Genomic DNA, 21,360 nt, shown 5'->3' with positions numbered 1-21,360 from the left:
TAAACATTCAGTAATCCAAGAAAATTGGACCCCACGAATTTAAATGCTTTTACAGTAGATATCAAGGATATATATTGTCGAATATTTCAATACATAATCACTGCATACTAACCAGGTTTAGAGCTACAAATCATAAATTACCCATATAAACGGGAAAGTGGTTAGATATAAATCGAAATCAAAGAAAATGGAATATTTGCAGCTCTGATATTGGAGTTGAAGGGCCTTATAATCTTATATGTCCTGCTTTGAATGATATTATGCGACATTATATACCAGAACATTTCGTACTAGACTTCATGTTATGAAATTTCATGATCTATTTGAATCCAAAAATGAAAAAAAAAAACTTTTAAATACATACAATTAAATAACGAGAGTAGACGCCCCCGTTTAAATGTATATAACCTATTATTGTACTTATTCATCAATAAGATTATGATATCTATTAATAGGGAAAAGAATCTGATACATCGTCAGAATGGATTAAAAGTACAGTGTATAAGAGAAATATCAAAATCCCGCATTAGACATATAAAAATAAAAGTGTGTACAGTCTATCCTTCGGTGTTTAGTAAATCAGAAGTGATAAAAGAATAAAATGGGTCAGATGAAGAATGTGTTTTGGTTCCAACAGACAAAGCTTGTTACAACCATAGTTGCTAACTCGCATGATTCTGTCGGGTTACACCCGATTTCTTGACCCCTTCCGGGTAATCCGATTATTTTTTTATTATGCCATATTTTTCATCCGATTTCTGGATTTGGTTTTCTAAATTAGTTCGCGTGAGAAATTTCCAGTTTGCAACAGAAGCTTTGATGTAAAACTTATACGATACCAATTTTGATGCACCAGATGCGTATTTCGACAAATAATGTCTCTTCAGTGATGCTCAACCGAAATGTTTGAAATCCGAAATAGCAATGAAGTTTTAGAGCTATTATAGGGAAAACAGTGTGCCAAAAAAGTGGAGTCAAATTCGTCTAAGGATAAGAGATATGCGTGAGGGAGATACCCCTCAATTTTGATATGAATATCTAAATTTTATAACAGGAATTAAATATACATCCGTATTTTCAAGCTAGTAACAAAGTACTTAGCTACTCGGCTGTAGAGACCCTCGAAGACTAACAGTCCACCAGCAGAGGCCTCGACCCAGGAGTCATAATGTAAAACTTAATCGGTACCAATTTTGATGCACCAGATGCGCATTTCGACAAATAACGTTTCTTCAGTGATGCTCAACTGAAATATTATCTAAGTAAACAATGGCAATAGGCATGTACATTACAGAAAAGTTATCAAACCAGATGTTAACAATTATTTGCGAGTTGTTTCGACAAATCGGCGATTAAAGTCATTATGTAACATGGCTTCCACCAAGAGCAGACCCTTATCAGGACCAGCAGAGACGCCAACAAAAACAAAACCATACTTGGTATGTTTCTACCTACCAACAAATCTGGGACAGTTACTTTCCATGCTTAAAAAAGTTATTGACTGGGGGCAGCATGAAGCTTATTGTCCATTGTGTATCTCGCACTTGTCTATTAGGTCTGGATCTAAATATGATCTGACAACACATGCTTAAAGGCAAAATCATATAAACAAAATACTTGACACAAAAGTCCTGCAATTACTGTCGTAATTTTTGCCATCATCTTCGAATTGTTGACATTGTAAAGGATATGCACACTGAATTCGGATCTGAACTATACAATGAAACAGTAAGTGCCCTCTTATCATGTAAATTGATTAATTATGACCTGATTTGTATATATCAGTCTTGCAAATTTAAAATTTAAAATGTGCCACTATCAGTTACAATGCATCTCTTCAATAAAATAGTACATATTATACACATTTTTGTTGCAAATATTTTTTAAACATCAACACTTATAACACATGCAATCCTAACAAATATGTAGTGAATGCCGTAACACAATGTGACCATATTGTTTGCCTTCCCGAGAGGGTCATGACCCTTTTTTGAATGTTGGAGGTTGGGAACTATGGTAACAACATTATCTTTATTTGCAAGGCTCATTATTACAACTGTATTGTATACGAAATCTCTGACACACATGAGAAGTCGACGATGGGGAAGCCGAAACAATCCCGCCTGTAAAACAAGCCGATTCGCCAGTTTGAGGCTAGTATATACCCTCAATAAAATACCCAAGCATGAAGCAGAAGTGGACGACCCCGTGGTGTCCCCAATTCCGAGCTCACAGGAATACATCGAATCGACATTGAAGTTCCGATTTTTCAGTCGGCCTTTGGAAGCCCTCCGTGTTACACGGAGTATACAGGTGTATTCACTGAAGACAATATAATGTACTGTACATTTCTGGCAAAATACTATTAAGATATTGATTATATAAACTATAGAGATATGTATTTCCACTGGCAATTTTAGATTGTTTTAATGAGGGGATTTCGAGTTCCAACTTCATTTTTTCAATTCTTTGTAATAGGGGTAATTCATATTGATATAAATTTCCGTTGGTTTTTCTACGGTAGATAATTTAATTTAGCATAATTTATGTTTGTCTTAGTAGGGTAGTTATGATTTGTTTATTCGTTTGTATGTTTCATTGAGAGCATCAATGATACATGTAACTCAAGTCTATGTGACATTTTATAACAATGATCCCTTCACCTCATATTTGAATTTGATAATGTACACATTACGCAACTCGACGAGTTAGATAAATATACCAGGTGCTGTTTAATGCAAAAGGAAAACAATCGGTCAACGATGTAAGATAACTGCGTTATGTTAGCATTAAATTGACGCATGTTAATTTTTTTTCTTTTTTCTTAAATATATTCATACAAATCCCCCAAAATCCACTTCATTTGATTCCAACACCATCTGAATTCCACTCATTTATCAGGGCTTGTATATACATGAATTTTTGTAATATATTTGACGGTATTTTGTAATTTAGAATGTTTCTTGTGCTGTACTTTTACCAGAAATGTCTTTTAAAAATCTACTAATTACAGGGAGAATAGTCACAAGATGAACTTTTTACGCATCGAAAATATATATTTATTTCGAAACAAGTTAGTAACCGCTTAACATTAAGCGAACAACAACACGAATAAAAACAATGCATTAAGTGAACTAGAATTAGAATCCAAAGACAGTTTCCACAATTCCTAAAAATAACATCTTTAACAACACGAATAAAACTCTTTTTTCATTATATTCAATATACGACCCCGGTAGTTTTCGAATGTATGCACTAAACGATTTTGACGATAAAAGGAAAACCTGATACACGCAAAAGACGATACACGATATACCTAATATACGCAAAACACGATATACCTGGTATACGCAAACACGATACACGATATACCTGATAACATAGGATAAACTCACGATACCTGTTTGTGTATGTTTACCTTGACTACAGCGAGGACCTTGATATCCCGGTATACACCCCAGACATTGACTCGTAATGACGTCACACCTTTTCTCTTGACATCCGTCAGGACAGGGTTGATTGCAATTAACTCCATAATATCTTGGGTCAGGGCATCCTGTATTAAGAGAGAGACATTCAGTCATTGAATTATCTATTTCACACGATCAATAATTGGCATTCAGTCATTGAATTATCTATTTCACACGATCAAATAATTGGCATTGAGAAGACAATTCAGGAGGCTACTTTAAACTCACCATTAACTTCCACTTCACACAGTTCATTAAATGCATATTGTGAGTAGTAACTAGGATAGTTAACACCCGGCTTCCGTTCGTTGTAGTATATGACATATCGTCCATGAACAGAACAGCTTATTGTCTGGTTCTCTATTGGTGTACCGTCCACAGTCTGTATCTCATGGAAACAAAGATGGCCGTCATCCTTTGACGTGGTGTTGGATACGTAGAGGTAAAATCCAGCAAAACGCGTAGTGTATACACTAGGAACTGAAAGTACATAAGATGAAATCGGTTCTTACATAACTGATGCACATATTTGTATGAAATACACGATTCGCCAACTGCACGATGTTTTCGCCAACGTAAGATAAAATAATTCTACAAATAAATACAAAATGATTATATTTACATAAAAATGTTAGTGTGTATTCCAGTAGTTGTATTGTGGGATTTTTCTGAAATTTCTAAAATTTCAAGGAATAATCATAACAAAATTAGTATTTGCCTTCGCCCTTATATTTGCAATGATATTTGATCATTTCAGAACTCCCACAAGGAACACAATATAGAGAGCTGGCAAACACGGATCCCTGGGTATATCAGAGATCGGGTCAGATGCCTACGATCAGTAGGGATCCCCTGTAGACCAGTCACACATTCCGTGAGCCCCATATATGGATCAGGAAAACCGAGTACCGCATAGGCAAAACAAGTGTACCACGAACGGCCTAACAATCGGTATGGAACACGTCAGACAGCATTTGACCTAACGATTGGTTTTATTGTCAACTGAGGTAATAATAACGACCATAGAATTTGCAAAAATACTGATTTTAAACGAAAATGTTAAAATTCCTTTAACATAATTTTTGTTTTCAGTAGCCTGTCTCGATTTTATAATTGATCATGCGCAGAACAAGCCCTTGTGTATCGAATCAGTTGAGAGATATCAACATCATATGTAAGTAATGTTCTAATATTGCTACACAAGTATGAGAAGTTGGCGATGGTGAAGCAGAAATCATCCCAATTGTCATAAAAATAAATTGTTAGTTTACCGTTAATATTTATTTTCAATGAAATATCTAAGTATGAAGCAAATACGGGGGACTTTTATCTGTAGTTCACATAGATATATCAAATCGAAATATGAGTGAAAACATGATCTTTAAAAAGTACAACGTCGTCAATATATCAAAATATGTAGTTGACGGCAACACTAAAATATGCTTTCCTTTCATATAGAAGGTTTTGATTCTTGTAAGAATATAACAAAAATCAATATATGCACCCAGAGGTACATGGTCTGAGTTGCATGATGTCTCCCTAACCTGCAATCCAACAATATAACTAAGTTTCATTTCATTCAGTTTTAAAGTTTTCGAGTTACTGTCTAGAAACCATCATTGTCTGAAGTTTTCAATCTATTTTCGGTCACTGTGACTTTGACCTTTGACCTTTTTTCTCCAAAATCAATAGGGGTTTTCCTTACCTATTACTTAACAAGACATCAAAGTTTCATTTGATTAGATTGTACGAATTTGGCTCCACTTGTTTGGCACGCTGTTTTTGGCTATATTTAGATCTAAAACTTCATAGTTATTTCGGATTTCAAACATTTCGGTTGAGCATCACTGAAGAGACATTAATTGTCGAAATGCGCATCTGGTGCATCAAAATTGGTACCGTATAAGTTTTACATTGTAAACTTTTTGAGTTATCGTCCGGAAACCAATTATTGACGCCAAACCGCCCGCATCACCAAACCAACAGCCGAGTTCAACTTCGTTGCAACTCGGCTAAAACAGGTCAGGTAATAAAGGAGTAAAATGCGTGTCCATGACAATTCAAATAGTCTGTTGGAAGATTGTGTTGATTGTATCATACTTAACGTCTCTCTCAAGAACTTTCCACTCATATGGAGACCGATGAAGGGCTTCAAATTTGGAAATTTGCTTGACACCCACGGACATTGAGCATGTATGATGTATGATAATGTTAAAAAATGTGTAGACTACGACCAATTTTTGAGTGACGATTTCTATACTGACACAGGTTTAGTGCAAGGTGAAACTTTGTCACCCATTTTCTTTTCTTTATGTGTTGATGATTTTGAGCTGAACTTTATTAAAGAACATTGTCCAAATATTGATATTCAAATAATAGATTTATTCTTTTGAATGTATGCAGATGACATAGTTATCATATCCGAAATTCCGGAGGTTTTACAAAAAATGTTAGCCGCTCTGAATAAATATACTAATGAGTGGAAACTAAATATTAATGTACAAACAAACAAAAACCAACAACTAAAATTGCTCTTTTTAGGAATGCAGGAGAACTTAGAGAAGATGAGACATGGTCTCAGAATAATTCATGTTTAAATTTTGTCAATGAATTTAATTACCTTGGCATACTGTTTGATTATAATGGTAAATTCCTCAAAACACAGACCGCTGCGGTGGCCGAGGGGTTAGAGCGTTCATCCTGCATACGGAAGGCCCGGGGTTCGAATCCCGACCGCGACAAACCTAAGTCGTTAAAACAGGTAGTGACAGTTCCATCGCCAAATGCTCGGCATCATAAATGCCACGAGTCATGGGAGATGACTTTAAAAACGGAGTGTAGTTGTAACACGCTAAAGAACCCTCACTACTCAATGGCCGTAGCCGTCGAGCATAGCCCTGAATTTGAAGCCCTTCACCGGTTTTGGTGACGTCTCCATATGGTTAAAAATTCTCGAGTGATACGTTAAGTAAGATGCTATCAATCAATCAAAACACAGACACATAAGGGAAAAAAGCGTGTTTTTTTAAATATCAATAATTTGAAGGGGAAAAAAAAACATTCGTTTAATAGAGAAACACAATGTTACATTTTTTATACCTATGTCAATACTGCTTTCCTATACGGTTCAGAAATATGTAATACTTACTAGTTAATTGAACAACGTGTGATTAATATTTACAAATAAACAATTTTTGAAGAGACTTCAAATTTACCAACAATTTTTTTTTTCTATCAGCATTTGATTGATAACTTTTGTTTATAGTTCTACTTGACAAAACCCATTGAGTTTGTGCACAGATCTTTTATTACTCGCTTTAGAACTTCATCTCATTACCTGAATGTTGAAGTTGAAATACATAATGATATAGTCAGAGTACGAGAGTTATGTACTGTTGATGGGCTAAATGATGTAGAGTTACACTTTATTTTAGAATGCCCTTTATATTATGACCTGATAAAAATATGTTAAGAAATCCTATTATACAAAACTCAGTGTTTTCAAACTGATCAAACTACCCAGTATTAAAAATACTAAATAACTCATTCATTTTGATTTTTTTTTTCACAGTATTCTATTAAGATAAGAAACTTTCATATTGTGTAATACCATTTGTTTAATATAAATTGTACATCGTTGTAACATTGTTGTTTACTCACACTCCACAATGTTTGTTTGTATAATTGAATTCATGTATATAATATCCAATGAGCCTGTGACTCACGGAAATAAAGAATCAGGTGGTCATTTTACTAAACGATCGTATATCGTAAACGCAGAATTAAATGTGAACATAGCAGGTACAACCATTTCACTAAAAGTAACGATTTGCTATTTACGATCAGTATTGATCGTAACCCTACGAATAGTCTAGAGTTATCGTAAGTGCTCCTACATGCACGTAAATGAGTAATATGATTGCCATACTGGTCCTGCCTGAGATCATTTTGTGGCAGTATTTACCTGACTGGGTTTGTTTGTACTATGCAGGAAGAAAACAATCACAATGACTTGAGAAGACAATGGCTTTGTTTTTTGCACAAAAATATTGTACAGCCCGAACCCGAGTCTTGAATCATATTAGAGTTGCCCTTCTTTGTTACGCACAACCACAGAAATGCCAGTCTCACAGGGGTCAAGCACGTTTTGGGCCCGGGTTCCGTGATACCACATATATAATAAACTCATTGTATCACAGAGTTCGGGTCCAAAACGGGCCTACCCCCTATAACCAGTCTGCTGAAGTAAATGTAAAGGCAATGAATTCATATTTTTAAAAGTGAGGAGGGGGGTGTAGTCCATACATCAAACTTTGCATGTAACGATAACAAGAACAGTTGTTAGAGAAGTAACGTGGAGATAGGGGGGGGGGGGGTATTGCTACATGTGCCTGCATCACCGTTAGTGTATATGTATATATATTGACCATTAGAGAGAATTCAAGTAATTCTCATAGACATGTTCAGAAATTAAGTTTCTTTAGAAACAGTTCATTTAAATCCGAGACGTTGCGATTCGATGTACTCAGCTATTTTCTTTCTCGTCGGACCAATGCCTTTGATACAGCAAACTACATAATACATGCACATTCGAATGATAAACATTACACATTTTAAGGAAAATATAATAACATGATTTGGTAATGGGAGAGGGGTTAAAATCCCAATTTTGCAAGTGGAACGTTTCTGGTACTTACAAACTAGATTTATATGTATACACAGAAACGGGATGGGTCATTATCGGATCCTTGGGGTTCCGACCCCTTGTTATAAAGTGCAATCTCGTATTTCTTCCAAAGAAATTGTTACACGAAAGTCACTAAAATTACCCTATCTTTTCTTTACGTTACACTAGAGATCGGGCTCAAAATTTCCATTATTTTTGTTGACAACTTGCATGGTTTACTGAAGACGATAAGGATATGTTTAAAACCACGAAAAATAATAATCTTTCCATGGTAGGATTAATTTTAAATCTACCTCCATAGAGAACAGAGTTATAAATTGTCAGACGTAAATCGCATTCGTAAGTGTTACGACTACGATAGGTTTCGTGAAACGCTCGTATACGTGCGAGTCAAATGATCTTAATTGTAATCGTACGTTTACGATCTACGATAGGTTAGTGAAACGGTCGCCTGATTCAGAAGTCAATGTGATGGATGGCTATGGGTTAGAGTTACCGTACTTATACTGAATTTCCAAACGTCCCAAAAAGCTTTACCAAGAAACAATACATTCCTAGACCGAGTAAATGTTTCGCTAAGTACCTAACTTTACTATTCACGGAAATATTAACAGCTGTGAAGGAGAAACGTATTGTTCCACAACATATATCAAACATGGTGTAAATCAAATGTGAAATTTAAACAAAAATCTAAAGAACTTGGAACAAATTTGAAATCGCAAAGCTTTCCTCAAATCAACAAAATCAAAACGATAAATTAAAGACTAGACTTTTAGACATTATAGATAGTTGAATTTTCGACAAAAATAGATAAATGAAATATCCATATTTGTGTTAAACACCCCACTGATTCCACAAATAAGTACGCTGAAATTGAAATAAAAAATATGCTGGAGTTCCTCGTTGATGGTGTTCTCGTAGTGTTTAGTGATCAGTTCTTCCAACAGACACCGCCGCACGTTTGCCCCACATGCGGAAGGCCGGGGTTCAAATCCCGGTCTCGACAGACCTAAGTCCTTAAAATAGGTAGTGATAGTTACATCACCAAACGCTCGGCATAAGGTATCGATCTCCCGGGTCTTCGGTCATGACTTTAACATCTGATCGCCCGTGTTACAGTAGGTTTGACACGATATTGAAAGAACCACCACTGCTCATTGGCCGTAAGCGCCGAGCATAGGCCAAAATTCGAAGCCCTTCACTGGTCCTGATGACTTCTCCATATCCGTTTAAAAGTTTCGATAGAGACATCAAGCAAAATACAATCAATAAATCACCTGTTAAACTAAAATAGCTGCACATGATACATGTAAAAATCTTATGGTAGTAAATTCAAAATACCGCGTTCACAATGTGTACAGAGGAAATTACGATCTGGCTATAAAATATATTCGAGTCAGGATGGGATTTGGACACGTAAAACCAAAGGGGGGTGAGGGGGTGCCCATCCATCTTGTTTGTCAGTCAACCTTCAATTTGACTCCCTCCCCCTTTTTGCTGCATGTCTTCATGGGGTTAGAAATATTGCAGATGATAACTATCTCCATTTTTCTTATTGTCATCACAGAATGTACTCGGAAATTATCAATAAGTAGTCAGTATTTTTTCAACCGATTCGGAACAAATAGGATCTAGACAGTGCATTTTAGAGAAACTTCGTTCCAGGAATACTTACTATTTAAAACATTGAAACCAGTATTTAAATATGTAGTCTGCAATCAAAGTTAAACTGCATTTCTGTGATTTGTACCCATTTTTTTTTCAGCCATGATCATGTCATTTCACTGTATTAGTTTGAGTTCAATAATTTACCCAGATCTTAGAACCAATAATTTCCAACTTATAATTAAGTATGTGGCATATAAAACCATCAACACGTACTCGGACGATTATTCGCCCTGTAGTACATGTGAATGTGACTTTCGTTAAGCATATTTAACAAATCTATTTTGCCATTTTAGGGGCTTTTCAACCTCCATTTTTTTAAGATATGCAAAGCCGTCACGACCTTTCTTGTACAATTTTTAATTAGCACTTATATTACCAATGTATACGTATGATTACCTTTAAAACAAATAATCCATGTAGTTTAGGATAGCGTTGCACAATAAACTGGCACCCGATGTGAACCTTAACATGCTACACGTTTAACCCCTTCTCTACCGTACCGATCAATTTGACCGGTGGCGCGTAAAAACGGGACAGCGCAAAAGGAGTGCCTCTAAATCTTTCAAATTACGGTCATAAGATATACGATCTATATATGATATTTTTGGAAATTTTCTCTATTTTTTAACTATGTAAAAATCAGTTAAGTAAATAAAGCTATTAAATTAATAAAAGCATTTAAAGCGAAAGATGGCTTCGTCTAAATATGACGAAACCCTTTGTTGCAAGGCCATTTTCCCCCTCGGTACGATTTTTTAAATCTCCCGTATGAATGCACTATTTTTTATATTTTTGAAAAGTATATATTCCCTGCTTTCAGAACATATAAAAATTATTTCTAATGCCTGGCAAAGTTATAAGAAAATAGCTATTTTTTGCACATGTACGCTTTCTTACAATTTTATTTCTCAATGTTTAAACAGATCGGCGTTTTACCAATATTCATATATGGAAATAGGGAAAAGTAAATACAGCCTGTAAAAGTACAGGAAATTTACTTTTTGATGGGCCCTTATTCGTGTTGTAATTCTTGTTAGTTTTTATATTACGATAAAATGAAATTGGGACATGCTGCGCGGTTGTCTTTAAAATTAGCGATAAAACGTCGGTGCTGAAAGCGATCGACGCGCATCACACAATAAAGTAGTGAAAACTATTTGTATTGTCCTCTGTTGGTAATATGAACACTTTTTGATACACTAAAACAATATACATATATGTATGAAATAATCAGCCAAGTATTCTCTGCTTTAAAAAAAACAAGAAGTATAAAAACCATTATTGGTAAATAACAGTTACACCACCTACTTGTATTGTAACTTCATAAAACACCTAATGAGAATGTTACATCGGTAGAGTGAATTAAAACAAATACTTCAAATTCAGATATAAACGTTATGTAATATTTATTCGGTATAGAAATAATTTTTTCTGCCAAACAAAGAAAACAAAAAGACCAGTTTGCATATTGTATATATAATACTTTTTCCCCCGTGATCCGGATCGCGGCCGCGGGGTTCTCTGAAAGTGTCCACGGGCAACACACGTGATTCCGTTTCAACGAAAACAACAACACAACAAACGTTTGTATTGTATTTTACATCTTGAAAACGACCTGATGTCAGATGAAGAAGTCTGAAGATACCTTGGATATCCTGTTGCAGGATGACCCAAACGATCATACATTCAGTATAAACATGTAAGTTGATGTAGCCACATAGGCCGACTAGAAGAAAAAAACGTTCGCGGTTATGTCATGTTATGAAAAATGCACGATTAATATATTAACCGCGATTTGATGCCATAATTTGTCGTTTCATGAAAGAAAATATTTATATTTTATGATATCTAAAACCAAGTGTATAACACCCAATTGTTTATTAAGAGCTGAACATATCTGACACCAATTAATCTGTCCTGGCCCGGCATTAATCAGTCTGACCCCCCCCCTTTTTTTGGTATCTCCTCACCTGACGCGCGAGTGTAAGAAGAGGGTGGATTTAGTGTACGATGACAAAAGGGTGGGAAGGTTTTAATCAGACTGGGCATTCATGACCATTGGTGCGGAGGCTATTTTCCAAGATTTTTTTTTTGTTTATAAAAAAAATTATCTTTATATGAAAAGAAAGCACAATCTGTTAGGAAAGCATATATTGCATTATTGTATTATCGTAATAATAGAATTTATTACCGTAATTTGAGATTTTTCTTCATATTGTAACAGAAATAAAAACAAAATGTGTGTTTGGGACAAAAGGTGTGTGCGTGGGGGGAGGGGGGTTAACATCAATCAAAATCTGGTTATGACAGGCCATTGAAAAAGCATTTAATTATATTATCCATACATGCTGGTGTGCTATGAGCTGATGGGCATGTGCCCACTTCTTGCTTAGATTTTCTCTAATTTCGACTAAAATCACACCCCATCAGAGTACCATGCCAGGGGATTTAGACACTGTGTACAATGAAGAACCAATTCAATTCTACTTTAAATCTGGGGCCATTCAATTTCCCTCAGAGGCACAATATTTTCGCTGGACACTGTATATTTTAACCTGAATTTCTTCAGTATTTGCTCCCATGTATATGTTGGGCATAATGCTAACACCTCCCTGATGTATAGTGGGGTTTTTTTTCAATACGCACTCTGCTACACTCACAAAGTATAATGAAATATTCCATTCATTTGATTTCTAGCATATGTATATAAAACTTATACGGTACCAATTTTGATGCACCAGATGCGCATTTCGACAAATAATGTCTCTTCAGTGATGCTCAACCGAAATGTTTGAAATCCGAAATAACTATGTATGTAATCCCTTACCAAATAGCACTTCAAATATAGGACATATCTATCTTTAAATAAATATGATCAGTACTTTCGTGCGAAACTGTCCCTTACTATCATGAAGCTTATATTCTGCTTTAAAACACAAACCAATAATTCTTAATTGTATTTTTTTCATCTTTAAAAAGGTTATTGACATCCCAATATTTAGTGGGAAGCTTCCGGGTATCTTCCACTAGTGACAGTCTACTGGCAAATCCAGACATGCATTGGAAGCATGTTGATGTGGAGGACACAGGGACACCTGATCCAAGAACTGTGGCATTTCATTCGGAGTGACAACCTGGCATGCAGTTGGTATGACTCTTTGAGGTTGAATATAGGGTTAAATCCGTATACATTTAGTTAACATTCAAATGAATCCAGATAATACATTCACAAATGGAATCATGGCATTATGGTACACTGATATGCGTGTACCATTTTACTGTTTATTGTTGCATTACTAGATATAACATGCATACAAAAGGAGACAAAACACGGGAAATCATTATTCTGTTTCTAATTATAAGGTAATCTAAGTGTTTTAAATGCTGACAAATAAGGTATGATGGCCAATACTGATTTTATTTGCATTTTTATTTTCAGATATGGGACCTGCTTATTCAGAGAATTGCAGATTTTATGAAGTTTTTTTTTTTTGACAGAAGATTTGGTTTTCTCCATCTGTGTTGCCACTAACCATTGTGCTGTGATGGTCATAGCTAGGGGGAAGGATTGTCATATGCTTCCCAAGGAAGTACGAAGCCTCTCACTGAAGAGGAACTGTACAGGTATTACTAGTTTTAAAGTACCGATATTGTGACAGTGATTTCCAGTTTAAAACGAATAATAAAATGCATTTTATAAGATTACCTTTATCAACATTAATCTGGCTGTGCATCTAACACATTTATTAAATGTGTATTACAATTACCCCATATAAAATTTTACAAGTAATTAAACGCATAATTTTCAGACGGCCTTGATTATAGAAAACATTTACAGAGCCAACTGAGTATTCAAAAGCTCTGAGAATACATCAGTATATTAGGGCTAAGTATAAACAATCTTTCTTTTTTTCTTCAGATTTTTGGGCATTATCTTATACATGTCTGCTGAGAAGTTCCAGTTGATAGACAGATATTGGTCAACGCATGCCCCTATCAGAACAACCTAGTATCAAAAATTATGTCTCGAAATATGTTTTAAGAGGTTGAATATAAGAAGAACAATTTTTATTAAATATAATGCAAGTACATTTAAATTTAGTGATTGAAAGTAAGTACTTGAACATTCGTATACATGAACAATGACCTTGGGGAGGAAAAACGGGCGTTATTTTCGCATAGCATTTGATATCATAATGGTGTTGTTGCTTAGCAACCAAATATATTTGAATATTTAAAAAATTATTTTTTTAGATTTTAACAGGAAATATCTTTCTTTTAATGTTGCAATATTTATACTATTTAGTGGGACACAATGGCAAAACGTCATATTATTAGAAAATGATGAATATGTATATGAAGTACGAAATTTTCATTTTATGACCTTTGACCTTAATTCTCTTCATGATAGTTTTTGTTAAAAACCTTTTAAAATGATTAAAATCTAGTCACAGATTATATTTTTAAAATAATGTGACATTTACTAATCATCATGCAATGTAATTATGTTTGAATTGTGTCGAATGGATGTAGAAAGGCAAATTATGGTCAAAATTGAACCATGAGTGTTGTTACTTAGCAACCAAAAATATTTGTTTGTCAATAAAATTGATTATTTTGATTGTGATGTTTTTGTAGTATTTTAAAAGACATATCAGCTCATACATTTAGAATTTCCTATTTTTGACTCGAATCCAGTGAGAGGGGTCGTAATATATATATTCCAGAGAAAAAGATTGCAAAAATGTGTACTTAAATGACCTTTGACCCCGTAGAACTCTTTGGGGTCATGGGATAACATGACAAACTTTATGAAAAAAAATTTCCCTGTCCAATTCGTAACAAAATTATAGATCACATGCCTACCTAAAACCGTGATACATGCAGATGTAACTCGATTTAAAAATATTGTATTTTAGTCTTTAAAAACCTCTAACAAGTGCTGGTAGATAAAGGGTTAATGTACTTGTAAAACTACGCCGAAATTATCGTATCATACTCCGATACCCCCCCCCCCATTTTTATTTGATGTTTACAGTGATGACTTAAAACTGATGAAATTATTTCAAATTTAAATATCCCGTGGGGATCCTGTTACTTGTCGTAAGAGGCGATTGAATGGGGACGGTCCTTCGGATGAGACCGCAAAAACCGAGTTACTGTGTCACAGCAGGTGTGACACGATAATGGCCCCCTGTTCAAATGCCGTAAGCACCGAACATAGGCCTACATTTTGCACCCTTCACCGATAATGACAGCGTTTACATATTAAATCTAATTTAAATATGACGTCATAAGATTATGTATCGTTTATTATTTCATATAAAACACATGTGTACAGAGCATTTAAGAGAAACTTCGTTTTGGGATTTATATGTAGAATGTCATCGCTGTTAAACTACAAGAGAGCAATCCTTTAATTTGTACCAAATTTTCTTCAGTCACGATCACTGGAAGGGAAATTCAGTAATTACCTAGATAATGAGCGCATGTTCTTTTAGTATTTAGAACTAATCATTTCAAAATATACTTAAGTTTATAATGAATAAAATCAGCAACACTTACTCGGAAGATTGTCCGTCCTGTAGTAGAAGTCAATGTGGCTGATGCTGACCACACTCTCCAGGTCCACTCTCCACGTCGCTGTTGTTTGTCTATTATTAGATTGAGTGCATTGATTTCCTCCTGCTGAGCGGTCAGTGTACAGTCCGTCCACAGCCTTCGCTGCTCCCCATTGCATTTCTCTACCAGAATAATTATGTTGCTGCCATGCTGGCCTCCGTAGTGCTAAATTTTCTGGAAAGTAACAAAATCAGTAGAAAATGTAACTGTTAATGTAACGGTCTTAGATTTATATTTCAAATATTTTATGCTTTAAAATCAACATCAGATCAAAATATGTGGACTATTATATTGAATCTGCAGTATGATCCACTCGTGTGCAAATTGCAATTTAAAAAAAACAACTTTACTATATCACAAAGACTAAGCATACATTGTACTGGTAACTTAGGGATATTCCACTATCATGTAACCCGACCGAATGGTATCAATGTTAAACCAATGACACCCTCCGCAAACAACCCAGCGTATGACAATATACTTCCGATATATTGGGCTAGAAATATGATCAGCCTGTTTCCATGAATCACATATTTCTCTCACTTCCAAGTTTTCTGGGTAAAACCACGTAACATATAATTTAGATGTGTGTGATCATGTTCATCAAACAAGTTGGTCTACCTTTTATCAATTGAAACTTATTACCACATTCCATACTGTATGGCACACGCAATAACCCATCAGTACTCTTAAGGAGAATGCTACACCAGGGAAAGATGGTATGGATGACAAGTGGGGGATTTGTGCAATGATGAATTTAAACTTAATTTTTTAAAAACTACTTCATTTAGTCAAAAAATACAGTTTTAGTACTAAGTAATTACTACAAGACCCGAAGCTTCGATCTACAGACCAGCAGTCGACCAGCTAACTGACTGAGCTATTCAGATAAGTAAGTTGAAAATGAGGACATCAAATCACTTATTCTAAAAGGTCCTAAATACAGAGAACCTCGGTCTTTCAATTGGCGACAGAATTTCAATTATATTATTAATTCTGTCGAGGATTATTCTCGACAATGTGCTAAATATGAAAAAGAATAACTTGATATAATGAATTAAAATTGAGAACTCTTTGCTCGACAAGCATCAACGCTGGTAAATCGTAAGGAGTAAATTACAGCAATTGCTTTTGAGGTCAAAGGTCAAGCGTCAAACTGGACATAGAAAGATATTGTCCGCTCAATATATTGAGAACTCTTTGTTTGACAGACATTAAACTTGGTACACTGGTACATCTTAAATAGTAGATGATGGCCCCTATTTATTTTGAGGTCGCATGATTACAGGTCAAGGGTCGAACTGGACATAGTAATATATTAGCTCCTATATTTTAAGAATCATTTGCTTGATTGACACCATCCCGTGGGGATTCGGGTTAGAATAGGACCGCAGTACCCTTTCCTTGTCGTAGAAGGCGATTAAATGGGGCGGTCCTTCAGATGAGACCGCAGAAGACGAGGTCCAGTGTCATGACAGGTATGGCACGATAAAGATTCATCCCTGCTCACTGGCCATAAGTGCCGATCATACATGTAGGCCTAAATTTTGCAGCCCTTTACTGGTAGTGGTGAAGTCGCCATAATTATGAGTGAAATACCCTCGAGAGAGACGTTAAACAACATTCAATTAATCAATCTTGATTGACATCAAATTTGGTACACTGGTGCATCATAAGGAGTAGATAACCCCTCTTGATTTTAGATCACATGATCAATCCACTATGGGCATATGCAGATATTGTGTGCTCAGTATCTTGAATTGGTTTCGCACTACTATCGCTTAAATTATGCATGTCTATAACCCTTTCCATTTTTGTCCCATGAGGGCACATGTGTTTTACAAACATTTCTTATTATAAATACACTGTGGATTTTTTATGATAACAAAAGCTCTTTAATTATTAATTGAAAAATAAATCCTATTGACGATTTAACTTTTATTGCCTTTGGTAGTAAGTTCTTCTGCTGCGTTATTAAGGATTAATTCTTGGCACAGTGATTTTGACGACGAATAATTCCATTTACATGATCAAAATATAGGGCTCACAGCATATAGGCGTTATGAAATTGAGCAATGTTCGTTATCTTCACCTTTCATCGAAGACGCTTTATCTCTTACAGTGATTATTTTCATCAATATGTCGATTTGATATATTCATGTGAACTCAAAATAAAAGACACCAGAGTCCTTCACATATGAAATGTACTTGGATATTTCATTGAAAATAAACATTAACGGCAAACTACTAACTCAACTTCATGACAAACGGGGTGATTTCGGCTTCTCCGTTGTCGGCTTCCCATGCTTATGTCACAGTGTTCTGTTGTCGCCTGTGTATGTTGTTTACACCTCTCGACAAATTAGATGCTTGTTCTGCGTGCGATCAGTTTTTAAATTGAGGCAGGCTACTGACAACAAAAAATTATGCCACAGAGGCGTCGTTTAGTCAGCATTTCGCAAATCATATTGTCGTTATAATGGTCTTGTTTGCCAGTGTGACCTATCTTTGGGTTAGTGTTTGACAGTTTTCATATCGATTATTGGGCCATTATTTTGGCGACGGATTGTTCCGGGTAACATCAATGCGGATTTTACTATGAATAGGCTTATTGTTCGGCATGTTCACACATCTTCTTTTAGAATAAAGAAATCAGCTCTCTTTAATATAACTACATTTCAATGTTCGACATTGAATTCAATATCGGATGGAGCTCGTGAATGTTAATTATATAATGTCAACAATATCATGATATAGAGACATCTTAAACTCCTCATGTGAATAATTATTTTAGGTGATATGTAATGCACAAGTAAAATTAATCTCGTAAATCTCATAAGGAATTTCAATACATATTTCTGTCAGTTTTCAAACTTCCTAGTTGTGTTGAATTCCCACGTGACTATGGGATATGTGTATAAAACTTTAACGAATACAGATTAAGCAAGTAAAATGCACTAGTTTTTTGTTGTTTTTTTTTTTGGGGGGGGGGGGGTTAGTATTCTGGATTTTTGTTTTCGTTGTGTGCCTTCCGTTTTGCATATGTTCAATTTTCCTGTATAAATAGCGTATCAACTGAAAATCATTTTTTAAAATATGTTTTTTGTTTTGGTATGGTGGACTTGTTTTCCTGTGTTTTTAATGTCCTCAAACACGGAAGGATGTCTCTGTTTATCTACATTTTCCACACATAGAACAAATAAAATCTGAACAATATGAAGAAGCTCCGATGATCAATTTACTTCTTATATCTAACTTGAAATCGACTTATGTAAATGTATTTATGTAGATTAACTAACGTCTGAGAACAATTTATTTCGGTACAGTTACAGAAAAATGCTTATGTGATACCTGTACATATTAAAATAGATCCGACAAAGGGAGAAAAGATGCAATTTTAATTTTTGTAACCTCGGTATATATTTGCTACAACATCACGATATGTGGTCATACCATCCAAAACCCAACTTATTAAAAAAGGGGGGGGGGGTATCCTAATTTTTGAAATTCCCCATTCTATCACATAAAACGTTTTGGAAATTGGTGATACGATGTATGTAAACCATGTCATCTCTAAAAACTTACACACAAATATACATGCATCTGTAAGTGATAAACCGGAAGTGCAACTGTAATAAATATTCCCCACGGGAAGGTATGGGGAAAATGCGATTTGTGATATAAAGTGATTTTTAAAACGTGTGAAATCCTCAAATGAAATACATACTCATATATCTCCACTTATTCTATTCATGGTTATTTTAAATCCATCACTCACAGTTAATGTAAATAATACGGGAAATATTTAGTCGTTTGCACGCGCCTGATTCCACCTTTTGTATGTCCAGGGGTCCATGTTTGCCCTTCTCTTAATTTTGTATTCTTTATAGGTTTTATGAGATTGATAACTGTTCGTAAATATTTACATTTTTATGGAAATGGATTACCATATTATTTTAAAACAACAATTCACATTCAATATGAAGTATTAATGAGGGAGAGAAAAGGAGAGAAATAGAGAGAGAGAGAGACATACCATACGCTGTGGTGTATATTACACACAGTAATATCTGACAGATGATTATTACCATGGTAACCTCGCTCCACAAGAATAGAAATCCTTCAACACAAACCACAGCTATAAATAAAACAATCTCCAGTACATCGCTAAACTTTTCGGCGTCATATATTTCATTTCTCTAGAGCCGATAGTATCTCCTTTATGTGTTTATGTTGTGATATCAAACACACGTGAGTGTTTAAATATACACGCGAGTTTATATATACAGATTGTTGTCAACGTATAATCCTTTACTAGATGAATATTTACAAACCCCCAAACACTCGATTGCGTCACATAGACTTGTTGTGTATGGAAAACTATTCGGAACAAACCCCCCCCCCCCAAATATAAATACATGTATAAATGTCTAGTTATTTGTATTCAGAGATTCAAAAGCGTATAAACAATGAAGGCAGTGGCTAATTTCTGTACAGTAAACATATTGAATAATTTACCGTCATCAATTACCCAAAGCAGACTCATTTTATTATTTACATACTTATAGTTTGCTATCATTTTCTCTTCTCTGTGTGTTTACAACATATACGTATGTAAAAACATCCGAAATACGTACACAACGTTCGGGGATTGCGATCGAACAGTAGACACTTTATAAAACGTAATCTTTTAATCGAAAATTTGGCAAATTTTATCAATGGGGCAGATTCTTTTGAATTGGGAACGGGAAATTTTACATCCGAATTTCTTTCTTACGTTCGTAAATGTATACCTAAACAAACTATAACAGTTCGCCCAAGAGAACCATGATGTAAAAACAACATTAACAGAATTGAATATCGACTTCACGCACAATGCTACAAGACACACTCAGTAGACAATAATGGTACAATGCTACAACACAATCATTAAACAATAATGGTATAATGCTATAACACACAATCAGTATACAAGAATGATACAATGTTACAAAACACAATCAGTAGATAATAATGACACACTGCTACAACACACAATCAGTATACAAGTGTGGTACAATGTTACAACACACAATCAGTATACAAGAATGGTACAATTTTACAATACACAAGCAGTATACAAGATTGTACAATGCTACAACACACAATCAGTATACAAGAATGTTACAATGCTACAACACACAATCAGTATACAAGAATGGTACAATGTTACAATAAACAATCAGTAGACAAGAATGATACAATGCTATAACACACTATCAGTATACAAGAATGGCAAAATGCTACAACATACAATCAGTGTACAAGAATGGCAAAATGCTACAACACACAATCAGTATACAATAATGGAACAATGCTACAACACACAATCAGTAGACAATAATGGTACAATGCTACAACACACAATCAGTAGACAATAATGGTACAATGCTACGACACACAATTAGTATACAAGAATGATACAATGCAACAAAACACAATCAGTACACAAGTGTGGTACAATGTTACAACACACAATCAGTATACAAGAATGGTAGAATGTTATAACACACAATCAGTATACAATATTGGTACAATGCTACAACACACAATCAGTATACAAGAATGGTACAATGTTACAAAACACAATCAGTATACAAGAATGGCAAAATACAACAACACACAATCTGTATACAAGAATGGCAAAATGCTACAACACACAATCATTATACAATAAGGATACAATGCTACAATACACAATCAGTATACAATAATGGTAAAATGCTACACCACACAATCAGTAGATAAGAATGGCAAAATGCTACAACACAAAATCAGTATCCAAGAATGGTACAATGTTACAACACACAATCAGTATACAAGAATGTTACAACGCTACAACACACAAATAATAGACAAGAATGGTACAATGCT

The 21,360-nt window shown here is 34.8% G+C and overlaps 1 protein-coding gene and 1 long non-coding RNA gene across 10 annotated transcripts in view; one reads left to right on the top strand and one right to left on the bottom strand.

The window, feature by feature from the left end:
• The window catches only part of LOC125661351 (multiple epidermal growth factor-like domains protein 10), a 296,347-nt gene that overhangs the window by 25,921 nt on the left and 249,066 nt on the right, over nt 1–21,360 (bottom strand). For 8 of the 9 annotated variants that reach the window (XM_056146261.1, XM_056146265.1, XM_056146267.1 and 5 more), the window contains exons 2-4: nt 15,391–15,621; nt 3,699–3,950; nt 3,419–3,556 (exon numbers count right to left, since the gene is read on the bottom strand). In XM_056146261.1, coding sequence (XP_056002236.1) covers nt 3,419–3,556; nt 3,699–3,950; nt 15,391–15,621 — 621 coding nt within the window. Of the gene's footprint in view, nt 1–3,418; nt 3,557–3,698; nt 3,951–15,390; nt 15,622–19,483; nt 19,778–21,360 lie in introns of those variants that run through there. The other variant, XM_056146262.1, reaches the window with a different exon arrangement.
• On the top strand, nt 12,129–14,361 carry LOC130049127 (uncharacterized). Its single transcript, XR_008797636.1, has 3 exons — nt 12,129–12,973; nt 13,324–13,449; nt 13,745–14,361. It is a non-coding gene; the product is annotated as an uncharacterized LOC130049127 (long non-coding RNA).

This window comes from Ostrea edulis, chromosome 8 (genome assembly GCF_947568905.1).
Source record: "Ostrea edulis chromosome 8, xbOstEdul1.1, whole genome shotgun sequence".
Taxonomy (NCBI): domain Eukaryota; kingdom Metazoa; phylum Mollusca; class Bivalvia; order Ostreida; family Ostreidae; genus Ostrea; species Ostrea edulis.
The sequence above is the reverse complement of the archived record's forward strand: the minus strand, read 5'-3'. Positions and strand labels throughout refer to the sequence as shown.